Consider the following 19,447-nt stretch of genomic DNA (forward strand, 5'->3'; position numbering starts at 1 on the left):
ATAATTTAAATTAATATTAAATTTTGAAATAATTTGAAGCGAAAAACAATAAAAAACCTCATCTTAATGCAGAAAATTTTCTGAATAAATTCAAACTAGTATTGGAAGAGTCAACCTTCAGAATACTGTTATACTCGTATGAAATTATTGATTTTATTTCTTGTATGAGAATATTGCAATTTGTATGAGATTGCACTTTATTGGTATAATATTACATGAATTGTTTTTTAAAAAATATTTGCAAACAAAGGCAGTATTGAATTCGACAATTATACCATACAGTTTTGACATTTTACAAAGCACAGATCTTCCCAAAACAAGATTCGGCCAGAATTTTTGAACAAGATTTCCCCTAGAATGCGGTAACCATTTCCTTTTTTGTAGCTGTATCAACTATTATGTGAATTTCTCTATTTTTAATGTAAAGAGTTGCACAAATTGTATTGCAACTATACTCCAATCCTGGCATTGATCCGTCCGAAATTAAAACAGGCTCCAAACGATGAAGCATACCTTTGTAAACTCAGGTCTCAGAATACAGAAAACAAATATTTCATTTTGTTAAACATTTTATTCTCGTTCATATAATAAGAGTCAACATTATATTATCACTTGCCATTCATATTAACCTTGTGTATGTGAATATAACTCAGTTTTATTATACAAAATTTTCTTATTAATTATAAAAAAAAAAATCATTAACAACTCTTTTGTTTTTGTTTCTTTTTTACAGCTATAACAGAAGATCCAGAATTTACTGATATTATTGAAAATATAACAGTGCCAGCAGGTAGAAATGTTAAATTGGCATGTTCTGTCAAAAATTTAGGAACATATAAGGTAAACAAAAATATTAATTAATAATAATTTTAATATACTTGTATAGATTATACATAAAATGTATAGCCTTAAACTTAAATACTTACATAATATATAGGTCTAAATATACTTACATAATATATATGAAAGCTACATGCATAATTATGTTATACAAACAATATAACAACATAATTGTGTTTTACTTGTATATTATGTATAAAATGTACATGTATACTCGTATATTATAGAATACAATTTTAAGGTTCTTTCAATACATACATACATAGATTCATGCATATTTCATATATATGTTAATTATTCTTCAATTTTCTTTTACAATATTTTAATTATAAATTATGTACATTTTATGTACAGCTGTGTATTGTAAATTTTATTATATACATATTTGCTTTATGTTCATTTTATTCAATTAATAATATTTCTGGTACATCATATAGCTTCAATGTACAATAATAATATACATATACGAGTATAGAAGAATATTTACATGACCAATTAACAGGTGTTTTATAGGCACAGTTATGCATGCTTCGTTATTTTATATTACATGGTATAAATTAAATTTTGCCTTATATAATAGAATATTATTGTATAACAACGATATTTTTAGAAATATATATGAATATACCGGGTGATTACCGGCAAAATGTTTAATGATACCGTTAAAGGGCAAATAAGGGAAATGTGTCAAAATGTTCTTTAGAAGTAGGCGTCACGATTGTTGTTTTCTCAATTGCTGTTTAAGTTTATTTGAAGGTATCAAGGTTAATTTTATTTTGAAATTAATTTATTTGTAGCTATTTTTAATTGGAATTTGAAGCGAGAATTTGAAAATTGAACAGAAAATCAGAATGGTGGTAAAATTTTGAACTATAAAATATATTTTCAAATTTAATATCAAATTAAAATTGAAACAACGCGGCCAGACCCTTTTAAAGAAAAATATTGAAAAATTTTAGAAAAATTTTCTTTATTTTCTTGAAACTGTTGGCACTGTTGAAAAAACAATAGAAAAAATAACAGAATCACATTTTTGGAATATGCAATAGATTTGCATTCCGAAAGTGTTTACAATATTATACGAGATTTTAAGTTGATGGCCCTAATTAGCCTTTTTTAAATTTTTTAGTCTTAATAAAAAACTGAATCTTTTCGTTTCTGTCCTAATTGTTTTAGAATTCGTAATAGTTATATAAAACCAATATTTCTGCTTTCCAAGCCTCGAGAAACACTTTATAAAAATGTTGCTACAACTCTTTTCAATTCTGAATTAAAATTTTTTTTTTTTAGTATTTAGAGAAAGCATTTTTACCAATTTAATAACAAAGTAAACAATTTAACTGAGGAAACTGAGGCTTGAGGCAAAGGGAACTACCACTTAAGATCGCTTTTCGAAGTTCTGATATGTACGTACATAATATTGGGTCAAACCATGGAGTTTTAATAGAAAGTTCTAATACATATGTTGTAATTATTATTGTAATCTTGGATATTCTGAAGCCATTTCTGTTTTTACAGCCAGAATATTGTGCAGAGGAACACATTTTTTAAAAATAACTTAAAATACACGTAACTGAGCAGAATATTGATAATTGGTATTGTCATTATTGACTCTCTGAATTTAAACAATGGTATACAATAATATGCTGCCCTTTATATAGAATCACCCTGAATATAATCCATATAAATTTCAAGTATGATGACATAAATACACATACTTAACATATTATGTATATGGAATTTTTTGAAAGCGCATATTTTAAACAGAATAATTCCATATTTCATGCATAATGTTTATTTAGAATACCAGAGCGAATGAGTTGATTACACATACGGTAATATGAAAATTGAGTGTAAAAGCAGAAAAATAAAGAAGAAGAAAATGACGAAGGAGAAATGAATAAATAATAGTGAAACGAAATGAGAAAAAGAAAAAAAAAAATTTTCTTTTCATTAGAAAGGATATTATGTAATTAGAAATAATATCCTTAAGGTGGAATATGAAAGTAAAAATTATAATCACGGGAAAAAAGTCATAAAGAATTAACAAGAATTAAAAATGTCTATTTTATTTTCATTTCTTTATTGCCTTAAGGATATTTTACTGTTGAATTTCTTGTTTTGTTTTTCTTTTTTATTTGTACATACTTGTACAAAATAGTCCTTGATGTTTGGTTTTTCTTTTGTATTTTTTTCGTATTTTTATGTTTTCTTTTTCTTGTTAATTTTTACGTTTATTGTTAACAAAATTTTCTTTTGTTGTTCTTAATGTTTTTTTGCGTTTGTATGTTTTTAATTTTACTTTGAATTTTCAACTCTATACGTCATGTATTTTCTTTAATTTTATAGTTTCTTTGTAATCGTATAGAATTGTGTTCATAAAGTATTGTCAACTTGAACTTAATATGTTATATAAGGTGTTAAGTTTTTACAAGCACTCAAGAGAAATTTTGTAGTTTCTTCCAAAAAAAATAACATGAAATTTATTAAGAATATTTCTTCAGTGTTAATCTTAAGTATAGGAGTAACATTGTAACAATTACAATATAATCTCAGTAAGCCCAAATAAAAAATTAGTTCCCTTCGTCATAATTAACTGCTCCCTTTTTCGATTTTCCAGTTGCGATTCGTTTATAGAAGAAAAATCATGAAAATGTGACATAAAACCTCAATTTTTCACTACAAAAACACTGCAAAGCTAGGCGTAACGCAAAGCAATAACAATAAAACTGCAAAACTGTAACAGGCGGTAATTGAAACCTTTCAGGACACTTTATAACGCTTCTTAGCGTTTCTCGTGACAGTTGTACTTGAAGATAGGAATCATAAAATCATAACGTATAGGTACATATAAAATGAGCCATACTGGAATGCAGATCGCCTTATATGATGAAAAAACAAAACGGGAAGATCGCGTTGTATTCAACGAACATTTAGGACAAATAGATGATATACTCATATTGGAAATACTTCCTACTGAAGAGAATGAACATAATGGAGACTGAGACCTGTAGCTTAGAACAGGGAAGTTAAATTGCAACTCAGATTCGAAAAGAGTCAAAATTTGCTCCATACATAAGGGCTTAATGCTTCTGGTAGAAGATGGTTAATTAATATTAATTTTTCTAAATATTATCAATAGAGTTTAGTTCTCTACCTGCTCTACTTAAAATTAAAATAAATCTATGAGTTTCGGAATTTGTCTGCCATAAATTTGAATAAAATCTGAATCTGTTCAAATATTTTTTGTTTCATTAAAATACAATAAATTTCATTTATTATACTTTTAGACTTGATGATTTCAAAGAGTTTTCATCCTATTATGTATACAAAAATATTAATAATAGACGACTTTTGACATCTACCCTTTCTCATTTACAAAAATTTTCCTTAGAAATGAACAAAATTTTCAGCTGCTTTCTGTCACTTATACACTCTCTTCCTCTTTCTCTCTCTCTCTCTCTATTTTGCCTATTCGTCATTTTTATATTCAATTCAAAGAAAACCCAAAAAAACAATGAACGTTGTTATATTTGTGAGTATGTTTTTTTAACATTTTTATTATGTAACGGAGTTTTGTATATTTTAAATACAAAAAGAGAAAAAAATTCTCTCTTTTTTTTCTCTTTTTTTGATAAATAGCATATTAAAGTTGACAATCTTCCCTAAGGATATTGTATTCCGAAGGAAAATAATCATAAGAAATGCAAATAAAAAATTGAGGAGCAAAAGCAAAAACAAAAACGAAAAAAAGTGGTGGGAATAAAAATGAGATAAAAAATGTTGACATTGATTTGTTTGTCTCTTCTATTTAATGGGGTAGGCATTTTCATTTTATTTGTCAGTTTTTTTGTTTTAATATTTTTCTTATTTTTTGTTTTTCTATTTTTTTTGTGAAAATAGACGAAAGAATAGAATCAAAGGAATGTGTACGTATGTAAACACTTACATTTACAGTTTTACAGTTTTAATATGCCTATAAATATGTGATTTTTTTTGTTCTCTTCTGTAAATTTTCCATTTTCTTTATATAAAAGAAAAGAAATTTTTTGTTGAATTTTTTATTTTTCATGTTTTTTTTTTTGATTATTTTTTGGTTTTGTTAAAAAATTTTGAAAGGATATTAAAAGGATTTGATATTTATCATGTTAAATTTGAATTTTTTTTTTTTTTGTTCAAAGAAAAACAAATTACAATCTATAATGTCACATATTATAAAATAATTAGAACTTAAAATATTCTTGATGATTTAATGATCAATTTTATATAAACTTGTTGCAAAATTAAGCAAATTATTGCAAGTATGTATGAAAATGCTTTTAATCAGTGATTATGTCGCTAATTATTTAGAGTTGAATCTTCCTAATAACTCACCAAAATATTGTCTTACCAAATGATTACTTTGCATTCGTGTGAAGCCAACAGGGAGGTGCTTTAAGAAAATAATTTGCTTTTGAAATGCAATGGGATTAAAAATGTCTTCAACCCAAAGTGTTTTCAATGAATAATAAATAGTTTCTTCAGCAAATAGCGTGAGAAAATTTTCTCTTGCTAACATAGTCATATTTCGCCAAGAAATATCTTCTGTTTCTAAAGAAAATTTTCTCATTTGAATAAAATTATATCGTACTATTTATCATTAGTACAACCTGATGTATTTAAAAATAGTAAAACAGGCAAAGTTGAAATATCAGAAGATAAAGCTACTAAACTAGTTATTATTATTACCTAGTTATAAGAGCGATTCGCTTAATAGAAACGCTTAGTTCATTAAAACGTCCTCCAAAATTATATCATGACATAAATATTCTCTTAATTTCACTAACTTGATTTAAGAAATTAATATCAAAATTTTTAATTTTTCGAACAAGTTTGTTTGCTAAAATTTCCCGTTTTTCTTCCTAAATTTTTATAGTTTTGGAAAACAATCCGATACGATTGTAAGCTGTTTAAAATTTCGTCTAATATTCGGTTGAAATTTGTAATTGGAATTCATTTTGTTACAAGAAATCGGAATTAAAATTTAATCTATATACAATGTTAAATTTTGATTATATATAGAATTACTCTTAATACCAATAATAATAAGAGTAATAAGATTTAAAAAAAAAATGGATTAATTATTTTAAATACAAAAACATATTTGGACTTTTATATTTGTTTTCACAAAAAAAAAATGCAATAATATTTTATAAAAATAATTTTATTATTGAATTTATTTGTAAACATATTTTACAATATAGTTTTTTATTATAAAAATTATACTAAAAAAAATGAATTGTTGAATTAGAATATGAGAATAACATGGTACTTATATATTGTACAAAAATATATTATCTAAAGACACCGAGTGTTCCAATGTAATTATAAAATTTTTTTGCCATTTGCAACAAGTAACAACTTCTTAATTACTAAAGATATCCTCGCTTTCAACAATCTCTTGTATTTTAATATTCATCACAGCTACTGAAAAATTATTAATAATCGTAATTATTGAGAAAAATTATAAGCCTCTCATAAATATTCAGATTAAGCTCTAAAACTAATTTCTTGCCTAATTTTTTAATTTTTTAATTTTTTAACCATTCATTATTCATATTTAGTTGGTGTGCGTCTCTCTTCCCCGCTGTTGTTTTATGAAGCATTAATTATATCAATAAGTAGTAGTAAATAAATACTCTAATCATTTACAGGACATTACAGCTCTTCTAAATAGTTTTTATTCATAATACCTCAAAAATTTTTTTTATTGAAAGGAAAATTCATTTAATAATTGCTAGCAGATTATTATTATCCAAGAATTATTGAACCAAAACATATTTTCAATTTGCAAGAATTTTTCTTATAAAACCCTTATATATAGAACTGTGCACCCAGTTTATTGTTCAATAATAACAAGTTATTCACCAACATCAAAAAAACACAAATATGTGTATAATATGATAAATGTATAAATTTCTGCATGAACAGAAACAAATATAATAATTCAATATTGTTGCAATAATATATGGAAGGGTATCGAACTCAAGGCAAATAAAAAATGTAGATACTATATATACAATATAATAGTTCTACTTTTTTGGAAAAAGGTAAATAAAAAAAAAATATGAAAATGGATTACAAGGAATTGTTTTCAGCTTATTTAGTTTAATCCTTGATCTTTGTACATGTTTACGGTAGATACATTAAAAAAAAACCTAATACTGAAAAATAAATAGAAAATAATAATGTATTTAAATATTTTTAAATATTGTATAGGAAAATTTAAATCAAAACTAAAATAATTACTTAAAATAATAATTTTCCTTTCTTACTATTTGATATGTGGCAGGATTATAATAAAAAATTTTCGGGTATAGCAGAAAATTTGGTGAATTTTTGTCGTTTATTGCGAATATGAATGAATTAAAAAGTCTTTGTACAGAAAACGTAATTAAAATTTGTGTGAATGACACCAGATCAAAATATGTAATCATATTTTTATCATTTGTTTAAAACAAAGTTCGACAATGTTCGAACAAGTTTGATTGTGTTCGACATGAATTTTATGATATTTGTGTAAATATTCGAGTTATCAAACCTGGGTAATCGAACATTTTCATAAAATAGAGATGAAGGTTTCTGTCATCGTCTATATGCACACAAGAATTTTAATTATTTAAAAGTTTTTGTGATATTAATTGCATATTATTTGCGTTTTTCTTCGTTCAATTAAATTGACCGGCACCATTATTATGTAAATTTAAAAACCAAAATTTTCCTTTTGGTTTCTTAATAACCTATTAATTTAATTATAAGTAATTTGACAGCGGGAATCGCAATAATCTTTAATACTCGACAATATGGAAAATCGAAAGCAACAATTTTACATAAATTTCGAATAGAAAAACGGTGCGTCAAACATGTGATGGATTTATCGCAACAAACTTAATTAAATCTGTATGGAATATTTTTGCATATGGAACTTTTTTACCCAAACATCTTCGATTTTAATTATGTATGATTTCATTTTTTTGTTGTATAACCATATACATATGTAGAAGATATCGAACTTTAATTTCTTTATAATAACAAAATAAAATAAAAATTGTTGACATTGCTGACATAAAAATATCTAATTTCTCTATACTTTAAAATGTCAATATCTAAAAATTATTGAAATAAGGGGTTATAGAATTGCGTATCGAATTATTTAACAAAAATATGTTCATGTCTTCATGATTTAAGAACACCTACTAATAAAATTTAAACACAATTTCGGTCACAAAGTTCTCACTAAAATTTTTTGTACATATTTTTTTTTTTTTCTTTACAATATTAAAAATTGACATAGAAAACCAATATAAATCCAATTATATCAAATATTTGACAAGAAAATATGTTGGAAAAATTTTTGAAAATATTTTCAAATACAATTTACAAGAATTGTGATAATTTCTTTCATACATGTTTTATATTCATATACGTATGTATGTTCGTATTTAATGTGAATTGTACACATGTTTTATTCTATTATAAAATTTACTTCATAATAATATGTTGGTAAGAAGATCAATATTTAACTTTAAATAGGTCCTTTTAATAAAGTTACAAGGCAAGAGTATATAAAAAACAAATGTCTTTTTGCCTTTGTTCTTTTAGCAGGAGAGTAGCATGGTAATGTGACAAAAGTCTTACTTTCAATTATATTATAGAAACTGCAGGAAAATTTTTAAATTTTAAATGAATTGCAAATGTATAAATGGCTGCCACAGTTTTCCTTATGAGATATGTTATTATGGTTTGGAATTTTGTTCCAATTTCCAACTCGCATTTAGTTGTGTCGAATAATAATATGAGGTAGCACCTAATGAATATTAATTTTGATAATTCTACTTACAGAATTCTATAAAAATAATTTATAATTTTAAAGTATGAGTAAAATTTGAAGCTAATCAAACTAAATAAAAACAATTTACGATAAATCACATTTGGAGAAATTCTTTCCATATCATACCCAAGGTTTGTATGAATGAAAATATTTTGAATATAAATAACATGTATTAGCAACAAATTATTTTTTATGTCATACTTGTCGCATGTAACATATATTTTCATATCATACTTGTTACATAGAACATATTAAGTATATCATACTTGTCGTATATACAATATTGTTAAAAATATCTGCACAATAATTTTAAAAGTTAATATTCACGTATACAACAAAATTCAATTATACAAATGCATATGTCAAATTGTTTTTTTAATTAAGGTTATATGTCACTCATTAAACTTCAACTAGAAAAATAATCGATTACAATTGTGAGTTGTGAGTTGAAAATTAAAATTTACATGATCAATTTTCCGATGAAAACATTTTGCCATTTGATTCGGCTTCCTTAAGCGTAATTCGTTACAACGTTACTACGGAGTCTACCCACTTCTCTCTTTCCCTATGGATTTCAATGTAAAACCTGTGTGGATATCATCTTATTCGGCCTGGGTAACGTGTGTCCCAGCCATTTCTCAGTCATTTATTTGAGTAAAAAAAAATATTAACATTTAATTGTTTTTAAATCTTATTTGAATAGAAAAATATAGAGAATCATACAAGTTCTATCATACAAAATCCATGAATATTGTTTAATGTCAAAATCCCGCCTCAAGTTAATTATGGTATACTGTAAATTAATCCCTCCCTGTTATTAATAATAATAACTTATTTACATTATGAACTTATGTGCGTATTTTAAAATACATTTATTATTACATTATACAGAGAACACACTTCAGTAAGAGTAAAACTTAAATTGTATAGGAAATGAAATTATAAAAAAAAAGAAGAAAAAAAACATAAAAAAAAAATATAACAAAATCAAATAAAATATTTTTTATTATAATCTGTTCGTTATCTTTGGAAGACATTTAGATGCCGAACTCGCCGAAGGGAATCTTGTTTTTTTATTTCCTCTTTTTCTTTAAAATAAAAAAAATCTTTCAATAAAATGTTATACACTTGTACATTTTATTGAATGCGTATGATGTGTGTGTGTGTGTGAGTGTGTGTGTTGCTCCTGTTCATATGAATAAAATTTTTTTTATTTTTTTAACTTTTAATGTTTTTAGGCATTTTTCTTTTTTTAATATTTTATTTTAAATATCGATATTTGCATATACATTTTGTATTTCATATATGTATAACAGATATTTACATGAGTACGGAGGATATTATGTACATTTAAAAATAATAGTATAAAATATGTACATAAAATTATGCATATATGTAAATGGTAGATATTTTTAGAAAATTATGTATATTACAAAAAAAAAAAAAAAATTAGAAATGAAGGCATTTAAAAATAAAAATAAGAAGAATAAAAAAAAATGGAAAAGAAAAAATTATGGAAGCAATAAAAGAAAAATATTCATAAAATTTCATTTTTTCTGTTTTTAAATAAATAAATAAAATAAATAGAAACAAAATAAAATAAATAAGAACAGAAAAGGAATTTATTTTATAAATAAGTAGAAAAATAATAAAAAATAATATAAAAAAGAAATTTGTAATTCGAAATTGTTGCACATTCCTTTTTTAAAATTCATTTTTTTTTAACATTTTCCTCAAGGATATTGTCACAATTTTCCTTTTAAAAATGGTTAAATTTGAAATATCAAAAAAAAAAAAACAGAAAAAAGCTAGAGCAATAGTAAGGGTATGTAACATAAGCATGTGCAAATAATTTATGTATAGAATGCGTGTTGTAAGAGTTGATCCTGATTACTGTAAGAATTCATAAATTTTACAATAAATCGGTTCTTAATTTCAATGTATCTATTTTGCAAAATAAATGTTTATATACATACTAAGAAAATAAAATGAATTGCTAATTTCAGAATAACAAAATTTTTGTTTTAAATTTTTTTTTTTTAAATTTTCATAATTGAGTAATAATTTGTGTTTTACACAGTGATTCAGTAATAGATACAATATTATTGTATAATCGTTTAGAGAACCAAAAATGGGTACAATATTTGTTCAAAAGATGTTGTTCCAGCTTAACAGTTTTTGTGATACGGTTATTATAATAGTATTTGATCTAATATTTGAATTGATTACATTATTTTATTTATAAATTATGTTGTAAAATTGTCAGCAGCTTGAAACAAAATGTTTATTGAAAAGACTTATAAAGGTGTTGAAATTAAAATATTACTATAATATTTTAAATACTCGCGCAATACCAAGACATTTGTAATCTAATGTTTTGTAATATGAAATAAAATATGTTACATCGTTATAATATCAAGTAAGTGATCTTTTCTCACTCAATGAGTAAAAGAGGAATATGAGTAAGAATTTGCACTTTTCTGTTGAATTATCATTAGCTCGTTGAAACAGAATTTAATTCAACAAATATTATTCTTATAAAGCCCATATTACTTCAAAAATGTAAATTTTAATTATGTGCAACAATTCAGCGGTCATCAATCTTAAAATAATAAATTATTTTCATAAATTTATGAAAACCATTAGATTAAATAGATTTCTTAAATTTGATTTGTCCATATACATAGTTCAGATTAATTTAATCCAAGTCAATAGTAAACTAGAAATCAAACGTGTCAATGAACTTGGTATAAATAAATGTCTAACAATAGACTCAATGTGATATTCAAAGAAGAAATCATTTTAGGGCATTTAAATTATAGACAAAAAAGGATTTTTGGTCATAAAGACATGATAAAGACAATTTTTATTGACATATTAATTAATTTATAGATACAACTATTTCACAATAAAGAAGAGTTCACAATAGAATTAACATTTTAGTTGAAACTATCATAAATCTTTTCTTCTTGATTTTAAGTTAATTATAAATGGGTGCTATAAACGAATACTAAATATTTAATATTCTTCAAATGTAATTTAGTTTGACTTGTTTCAGCATTATTCTAAATAAAGTAAAATTGTTATAAAGAAGAGATAAAGAATTTTTTCTTAAGGGTTGTCTATATAAGAATTGAATACAAAAGAATGAATGATGACTAGAGCTATCCTATATAGATATCTATGTTAATATAGTAATTCAGACGAAGAAGACTATATCAACGATCACGACAACGAAGACGACGACGACTACTGTGGAAGAAAAACAATTTGACTCTATCGAATAGAATAAGCAAAATAACAAGAAATAATTTTAAGTAAAAAAGGAGTAAATTTTGTGGTAAATAGAAAGTATACAGTTGACTAAGTAATAAGAATAAAAATTACATAATATCAAAGAACTCTACACACACAAATACACACATTTATAATATAAATATGTACAAATTTTTTTTTTCAAGTTTCTATTCTCTAAATTATTATTTACATGAAACATAAAATATTACAAAAGAAGAAAAAGAGCAAAGGAGTGAGAACTGAAGCAGAAAAGTAAAAAAAAAAAAATATACACTGAAAAAAAAGGGTTGTTGATCATAATTGGTTATGCTGTAAAAACGAAATTTACAATAAATCAAACATTTTTATTGTTGTATTGTTACATTAACAAATAGAAGAATAAGGAAAACAAATATGAAAAAAAAAAACAACAAACCAAACATAACAAAAATAAAAGGAAAACAAAGAAGAATATCAAAAAAGAGTTTCGAACACTTTTCCTTCAATATAGCGAGGGATAAATAGAGAATAGAAATAAGTTAGTTATAAAATGAAGCTCTAGGAAAAAGCAATTTTATTTTCAAAATTTTGTTGTTCAAGGATTACGAAAATTTTACAAAATTCTGAAAATTTTGAAATATTTTTTTGTTTTTGTTAATTTTCATGTGGCTTTGATTATTTTCTGTTGAAGTTGGTAAATGAAATGAAAAATTGAAATTAAAAATATTTTAAATGTTGAAGATTGTTTTAAAAGGAATTTGTTCTCAGAAATGTTAGATGTCATAGAAATGTTTCCCAAAATTTAAGCAATTATATTCCAATATAATTAACAAAGATGTTATAAGTCGATGTGTCATAATTTAATTCATATTTTTAATATTTATATAATTTGGTCGAGAGTAGGAAGCATTTTTCAAATTAATTGAATGGAAAAAAAAATTGGGCTCTAATCAGTAAATTTTTAAAAACAAAGCCTTCATCTACTTATTAATAATAGTAATCATAAGGAAAATGTGAAAATTCAATATTTTATTTCTGAACCCATTCTTGGTCTAATTCATTATAACATGCTTTAGAATACAAAAATGATTTTGAAAAAAAATTTGTTAGATCCAAGCTCGGTTCTGGCTTATTAGTGCCCCCCATGCAATTTCCAAAGAGTCTTCCCCTCTCGCTTGGAAAGACATGAACAATATGCAATAAACTCATCATGCAGAATGCAAGATTTGTTAAAGCCTGGAATTTGTTTTGCAAATTTTGTATATTGGTTGTACACAGGTTATCGAATTAATTTTACGATAAAAAGAAAGAAAATTTTATTTTTTACAATTTAACTAAGTGTTCAATGGCGCTCCTGTTTTTCGGTTCTCATTGCTTACTTTGAATATTATGGTAGAAACGACGCTGGTTAAATCACTCACTTTTTCTTTCACCTTGATTACAAAATTAAAAACTTTGATTGTTAATCATTTCTATATTAAATAATCAGTTTAATTTTGTTTTAATTTTGCTACCATTGTTACTTCCTTATTTCATTTGATTGTAATGTCATTCAACTCCTATAAGTATGCAAATTTTCATAATTATTATATAATATCAATTTCATTACATTTTTTTTGTTTAAAGCATATTTTTAAAGCAAAATAATATTCTCTGCTTGGTATTGAGCAGAGAATAATTTAAAAAATTTTGAAAAGAATATTGAATTGCTCATCATTATTTAAATATTGGTGTTATTTTACTATTTATACGATATTGTGTACAAAAAAAAAAAATAATGCCATTATAAATTGAATTAATTAAATACTATGTAGCTAGTCGGAAATTTAAATAGAATTTGCTTTTAAAATTGATGAATAAACAGACAAATAGATCAATTTGAAAAAAAAAATGGGTTAGATGCAAAAGTAAAAAATGATTTTTCTTTTTCTGTTTTTTTGTAAATCGATTTATTTTACATTTGCGATAGGAAAAATCAGAGGAAAAAAAAGCAAAAAAAAAAATCCTCTTTTTTTTACGGATGCTTTTGTCCTTTGTGGTTCTGTTTGTTTTTTTTTTCTATTTGCTTGTTTTTTTTTTTTTTTTTTTGGTTTGTTTTAGTTATTTTTATGCGGTTATTCTGAAAGGAAATAAATTATATTAAGTTTTGAATGACATTTTTGTATAGTATTTGTTCACTATTGAATTTTATGTGTTATATTGATTTATGTGTTTGTATATATTGTATGTGGTATGTAATATTCAGAAAATAACAGGAATTTTTTTCCATCTCTCTCTCTGTCTCTCTTTCTGTTATATTTTAATATTATATAAAAAAATGAGTGATATTTTTTCGGTTTTTAGATTTATACAATAGCATTAAAAGAGAAAAAGAGAAAAATAATATGGAGTGGGGGGGACAAAACAAAAGTGATGGAAAATGTGAATAATTTCCGTTATTTTATTAGTGATAATATCAGACGCCTTTAATCTTCTTAATGTATAAGAAAAAACTTTTATCTAACGACATTATACTTTACTAATGCTTTTTATGTAACTGTTAAACAAAAAACATAAAAAATTTTTAGGAAAATTGCATGTTAAAAAAAAAAAACTATTTACATTTAAATAATCAAATCGAATTTTGAATTATTATGAAAAAAAGAATACAACAATTTTATTAAATATTTATTACAATATTAGCTATGGCTTCTTAGTAAATTTTTTATTTAGATGACGCCTTTAAATATGCTATTTTGTATTTACGCTATTTTTATAAGAATACATAGTTTAATTATACTGAATTTATTAAAATTAATGGAAGATTCAAAAATTTCAAAGCAACTAGCGATTACTGACAACTTAAAAATTATATGGAATACTTGGGCCATTAAAAAATTTATTGGGCAAAGGAATAAATTTTCTTCATACATGAGTTAAATTTTTTTGAAAATATACAAAAAACATCTATTTTTACAATGATGCAAAATGACGAAAACGTTATTAAAATCACCATCTGCAAAAAATATTTCTTAAATTTCATTGGATATAAGTTTATTCACATACTTTAGACGTAACTTAAATTAATTGATTTTAAATTACACGTATTGTAAAAATTTAATTTTAATCTTATTAAAATTGAAGTAGCAATACACAATTGTAATCGAATTCTCTTTACCAAATTTTTTCGGAATCTTATAACAGCTATGAATAATCAAAACAGCTCCTAAGAAAAAATTGAAGACATTCTCAATGGATACTTCAATGATTCGTCACATATATTATTAATTCACTATCAAAAATTTTAATCCCTCTTAATATAGTATATTAGAACTGAGCTCTAAAATCTTTTCAACATTTCACTTTTTCCTAAACATGGTGGCCCAGTTCAGATGGCTTGTAAAACATTGAATTGAAAAAATTCAGTTTCACAAATTTGATATTCCAGTTTCGAAACTATTGAAGCTACAAAAATGAGTTATTCAAAAATTTTTTATTCTCAATTCATCTCATGTTTTAGTCATTCAAACCTGAAATTTTATGTTAAAAATTTAAAAATATTTTTATAAAACTCCTTTTTTTTTCTCAATACGCTTCATCATCTTGTACAACTATGCGTACCGCTTTACAAACAAGTTTATAATTTATGTAAATAATTATTTTTATTCTAATTAAAGATTCAAACCTTTTCTTGTTTTTCTCTTTTCTGTATAATCAAAGCAATTTTGTTAACAGAAACCACTAATATTTTTAAATCTTTGTCTGCACCACAAATTACTTAATTTTGTATTTAAACCTGCTGTTCAAGATCACTGAATCAGTGATGATCATATAATTGTTAAAATATATGATCATCACTGTTACTCATTTATAATGTTAAATATTTATTCATTTAATTAAATTTTATTTCTAACCTTTTAAATCACGACACTCAATAATTTCAAATTCCTCTTAAAACATCTTAAAACAAACACTCCCTATAAATAATTTTATAAATTTCCTTATAATTAAATTTTAAAAAAATAAATTCTATAAAGAAATTCTTAATTTTATATTTAACACTAAAAAATTTTTCAAAATTCACAAAAAAAAAAATGAATGAAATGCGCAAACTCAAATATCTAAAATTATCCTTGAACAAAATATATATTATTCAAGGATAATCATTTCGTAATATTATTAAAGAGAAAACCAAATAAAAAACAAAATTAATAAATCTAAATAAGATTTTCTTTATTACTTTTTTATCTACGTTAAGTTAATTGAGTAAAAAAAAGAAAGATTTAAAAAATTTTTTAACTACGTGTAATTCGCTTTCGTCGTTCTTTTGCAATTTTCTAATTTAAAGCAAGAAGAAAAAAAAAATCCTCTTTTTTTTCTTTATTTTCAAAGGATATAAAGTAATAATCCTTTATTTTTTAATTTTAATTTTAATTGCTCATCATCTAATCTATTTTGACTTTAAATGTGCCTATTTCTCTGTTTAAACATTAAAAAAAAAAATGAATACTTTGAAGAATGAAAAAAAAAAATAACAAAATACTAAATGAATCCTTTGATCCATTTCAAGTGGATTAAAGACAGAGAAAGCGAAAAATCAGGAAAAAAAATAACAAAAAAAAAAAAAATTGTAAATTTTTTTATTTCTAAAAATACAACAAAAAAAAAATAAATTCATTTTCATAGAAATCACAAGAATATAAAAAATAAAAATGTAAAACAAATGGGAAAATTTTTGTTTTTTTCGCGGTACTTCACTTTATTTTCACCTTCTTTTGTCTGGTCTTGATTATAACCTAATTACAATTCTCCAACAAAATTTAAATTTTCCATTTATTATTTTTTTTTTTCTATTTTTTGATTCTCTTCCGTCAATTCTTTCGAGAATAGTTTTTGAAAAAAAGAAAATGTTTAAAATTAGAAAATGAAATATTCATCGTTAAAAATTTTTCTACAGGATGTAGGTACATTTTATGAATTGTATCTATAATAATGCAGGTTTAGGGTTGGTTCAAATGATTGGATGTAGTAAAATAAGTTAGAACAAAATTTTAGTGGAAATTCTTTTTAAATAAAGCAAATATTGTATATCTTCACTACAGTATAAAGGCCTCAGTTTCAAAAACTAGTTTCGGATTCCTGTATATTAACATTGGTCATTCAAATGAAATTTGAATTTTGCTGTATGATTCTTTAATTCATGGGAATGCAGTTTAATGGTAAAATTATTAAATTCCTTTGTAATTTGCTTTTAGAAAATAAAAAATTTAATATAAAACTTGTATGCATATTTTAGCATTTTTAAAGATTTTGATGGAACGGCCCAGGAAATTGAATTCCACTTGATTAACTAATACTGTTTCTTATAATAAAATTTCTCTATTAACCGTAATGAATAGTAGACTTGACAAATTTTAAATTAATCACATGCTGTTATATTAATCAACTGATTATCCTAATATACAATCCATTATCGGTTAAAATAATCAACTGTTATAAATAATCATTTATAACCATTAAATTCATAAATATCTTAATGATAAAATTTATTTAGTATTTTTGTAATTGGCAAAATTCAAAAATTTGAAAAGAATTTTATACAAAGCTGAAGATTTTCTTTTAAAAAATACCATCAAATTTATTGAAAATTTTATAGAAGAATTTAAATTTTATTATAAAAAAAATAATTATAAAAAAAATTAGAACCAAATTGAAGCAGCAAGTTATTATTCACTCAATTAATTATCTAAAATTGCATACAAAAAATATCATTCCTTTATTCTTTAACATTTAACTATTTATGATTCAAAAATATGAATGCAATTTTAATATTAACCCCAAAATAAAAAATAACTATTCTAACTATTCTAACAAGAGTATTACAGTAATCCCTTCCCTTGGAAAGCAATAATTGGTTATCATAGAAACTTGCACTTTATTTCATTTCTTTTAAAAAAAAAAATGTAAAGAGAATAGCGGTCTAATTTGGAAAAAAAAATAGGATCCTTAACATCGTGAGATAGAGAAAAACACAAAAAAAAATATACAAAACCAACTTTCAGTTATCCTTACAATTTACAATGATATCTCGTATCCTTTTCTTTTATTATTAAATTTCATTATAAAAGCAAGAAAAAAAATTAAATGGAAGCAGAAAAAAAATTATTTTTAACTTGTTTGTATTCTTATTATTATTGTTATAGAAATTGACCTGATAACATTAATGGTACTCACCTTTTATAACAGTTGTGGTAATATAATGTTCATTTCTTAATAATTTTCTCAACTCTCTCATTTTATAACAAAATTATATTTGTATGTAATGTGAGGTCATTTACTATTACCTTACAATCTTTTATTTCTTATATAACATTTTACTTTCAATGATAAATTAACTTTTATTATAAATGTTATAACTATAGGGCATTTTTATACAAATTTCTAATGAAAACTATTTTATATTACAACTATTTCTATTCTATATTAGTTGTAGAACAATATGTATATGTAAAAGAATCAAAGATATGAGAGTGAAATTAATGTTTCCCTTCAAGCAACAAATGGCATTCATTTTGAATTCTATATATATAATATTAATAATTGTGTAATAATAACATTTTCATAAAGGAATTATTTATAATGAATAAAACCGGAAAATGATCGGATCTTATATACGGATATGAAAATATAAAAAATATTTTTTTTTCCTATTACAATAATAATAATTTACAGTGTTGTATAATTGGCGTATCATTTGTATATAAAAGAAAGAAAAATGTATAAGGATTTAAAAAAATATGTTTTATTATATTTGTAATTGTAATTTGCATAATTATTATCCTGACGTGGTATATTTAAAAAAAATTATAATCCTTTAAAATGATCCTTTATCCTTTGTCTATCTACATATATAGTGTAAAAATCAAATTAAATTCTTTCAAATATATTTCATATAAAAAAAAATAAAGAGAGAATAATTCCATGCTAATATGCAAGTAGCTGTACAGAGAGTACATATAATGCTATAGCAGTATTATATTGTATTTTATTATTTGCATTTTTGTGTAGTTAAGATTACCTTTAGAGAATTTGCGGAAATTTTATTATATGAGCAAAAATTACATAAAATATTTATAAAGAGAGAATTAGTACTATATTCTTTATTGTATAACGTAGCAATAGTAGAGTAATTGAAGAACGAGTGCTGTGGCAGTGTGGTGTGCAAAGAAATTAAAGTAAAAAGAGAACGAAGATGAGAAAAAAAAATACGTACATATTTTATGTTTTGTTATTGTTAAAAATCATGTTCAAGGTAATTGTTGTTACAATTGTAATAATCATTGTGGAATAAGAGAAATTATTGTTCATTCTTTTATAAATTGCTCATTTTCAGTAAAAAAAAAATTTCTTTGTGTTGTGTTGTTTGAATTCTCTGATTTCTTGGAGTGTTGAATTTTAAAGAAAAGCGAGTATGAATATATA

General features: G+C 23.6%; 1 protein-coding gene across 1 annotated transcript in view; it reads left to right on the plus strand.

The window, feature by feature from the left end:
- LOC129618552 (lachesin) overlaps positions 1–19,447 on the plus strand; it is a 70,120-nt gene that overhangs the window by 6,540 nt on the left and 44,133 nt on the right. Inside the window, exon 2 of the mRNA XM_055533360.1 lies at positions 734–840. Coding sequence (XP_055389335.1) covers positions 734–840 — 107 coding nt within the window. The remainder of the gene's footprint in view (positions 1–733; positions 841–19,447) is intronic.

The sequence above is a fragment of the Condylostylus longicornis genome, unplaced genomic scaffold, assembly GCF_029603195.1.
Source record: "Condylostylus longicornis isolate FDR11 unplaced genomic scaffold, ASM2960319v2 ptg000009l, whole genome shotgun sequence".
NCBI classification, from domain to species: Eukaryota; Metazoa; Arthropoda; class Insecta; order Diptera; family Dolichopodidae; genus Condylostylus; species Condylostylus longicornis.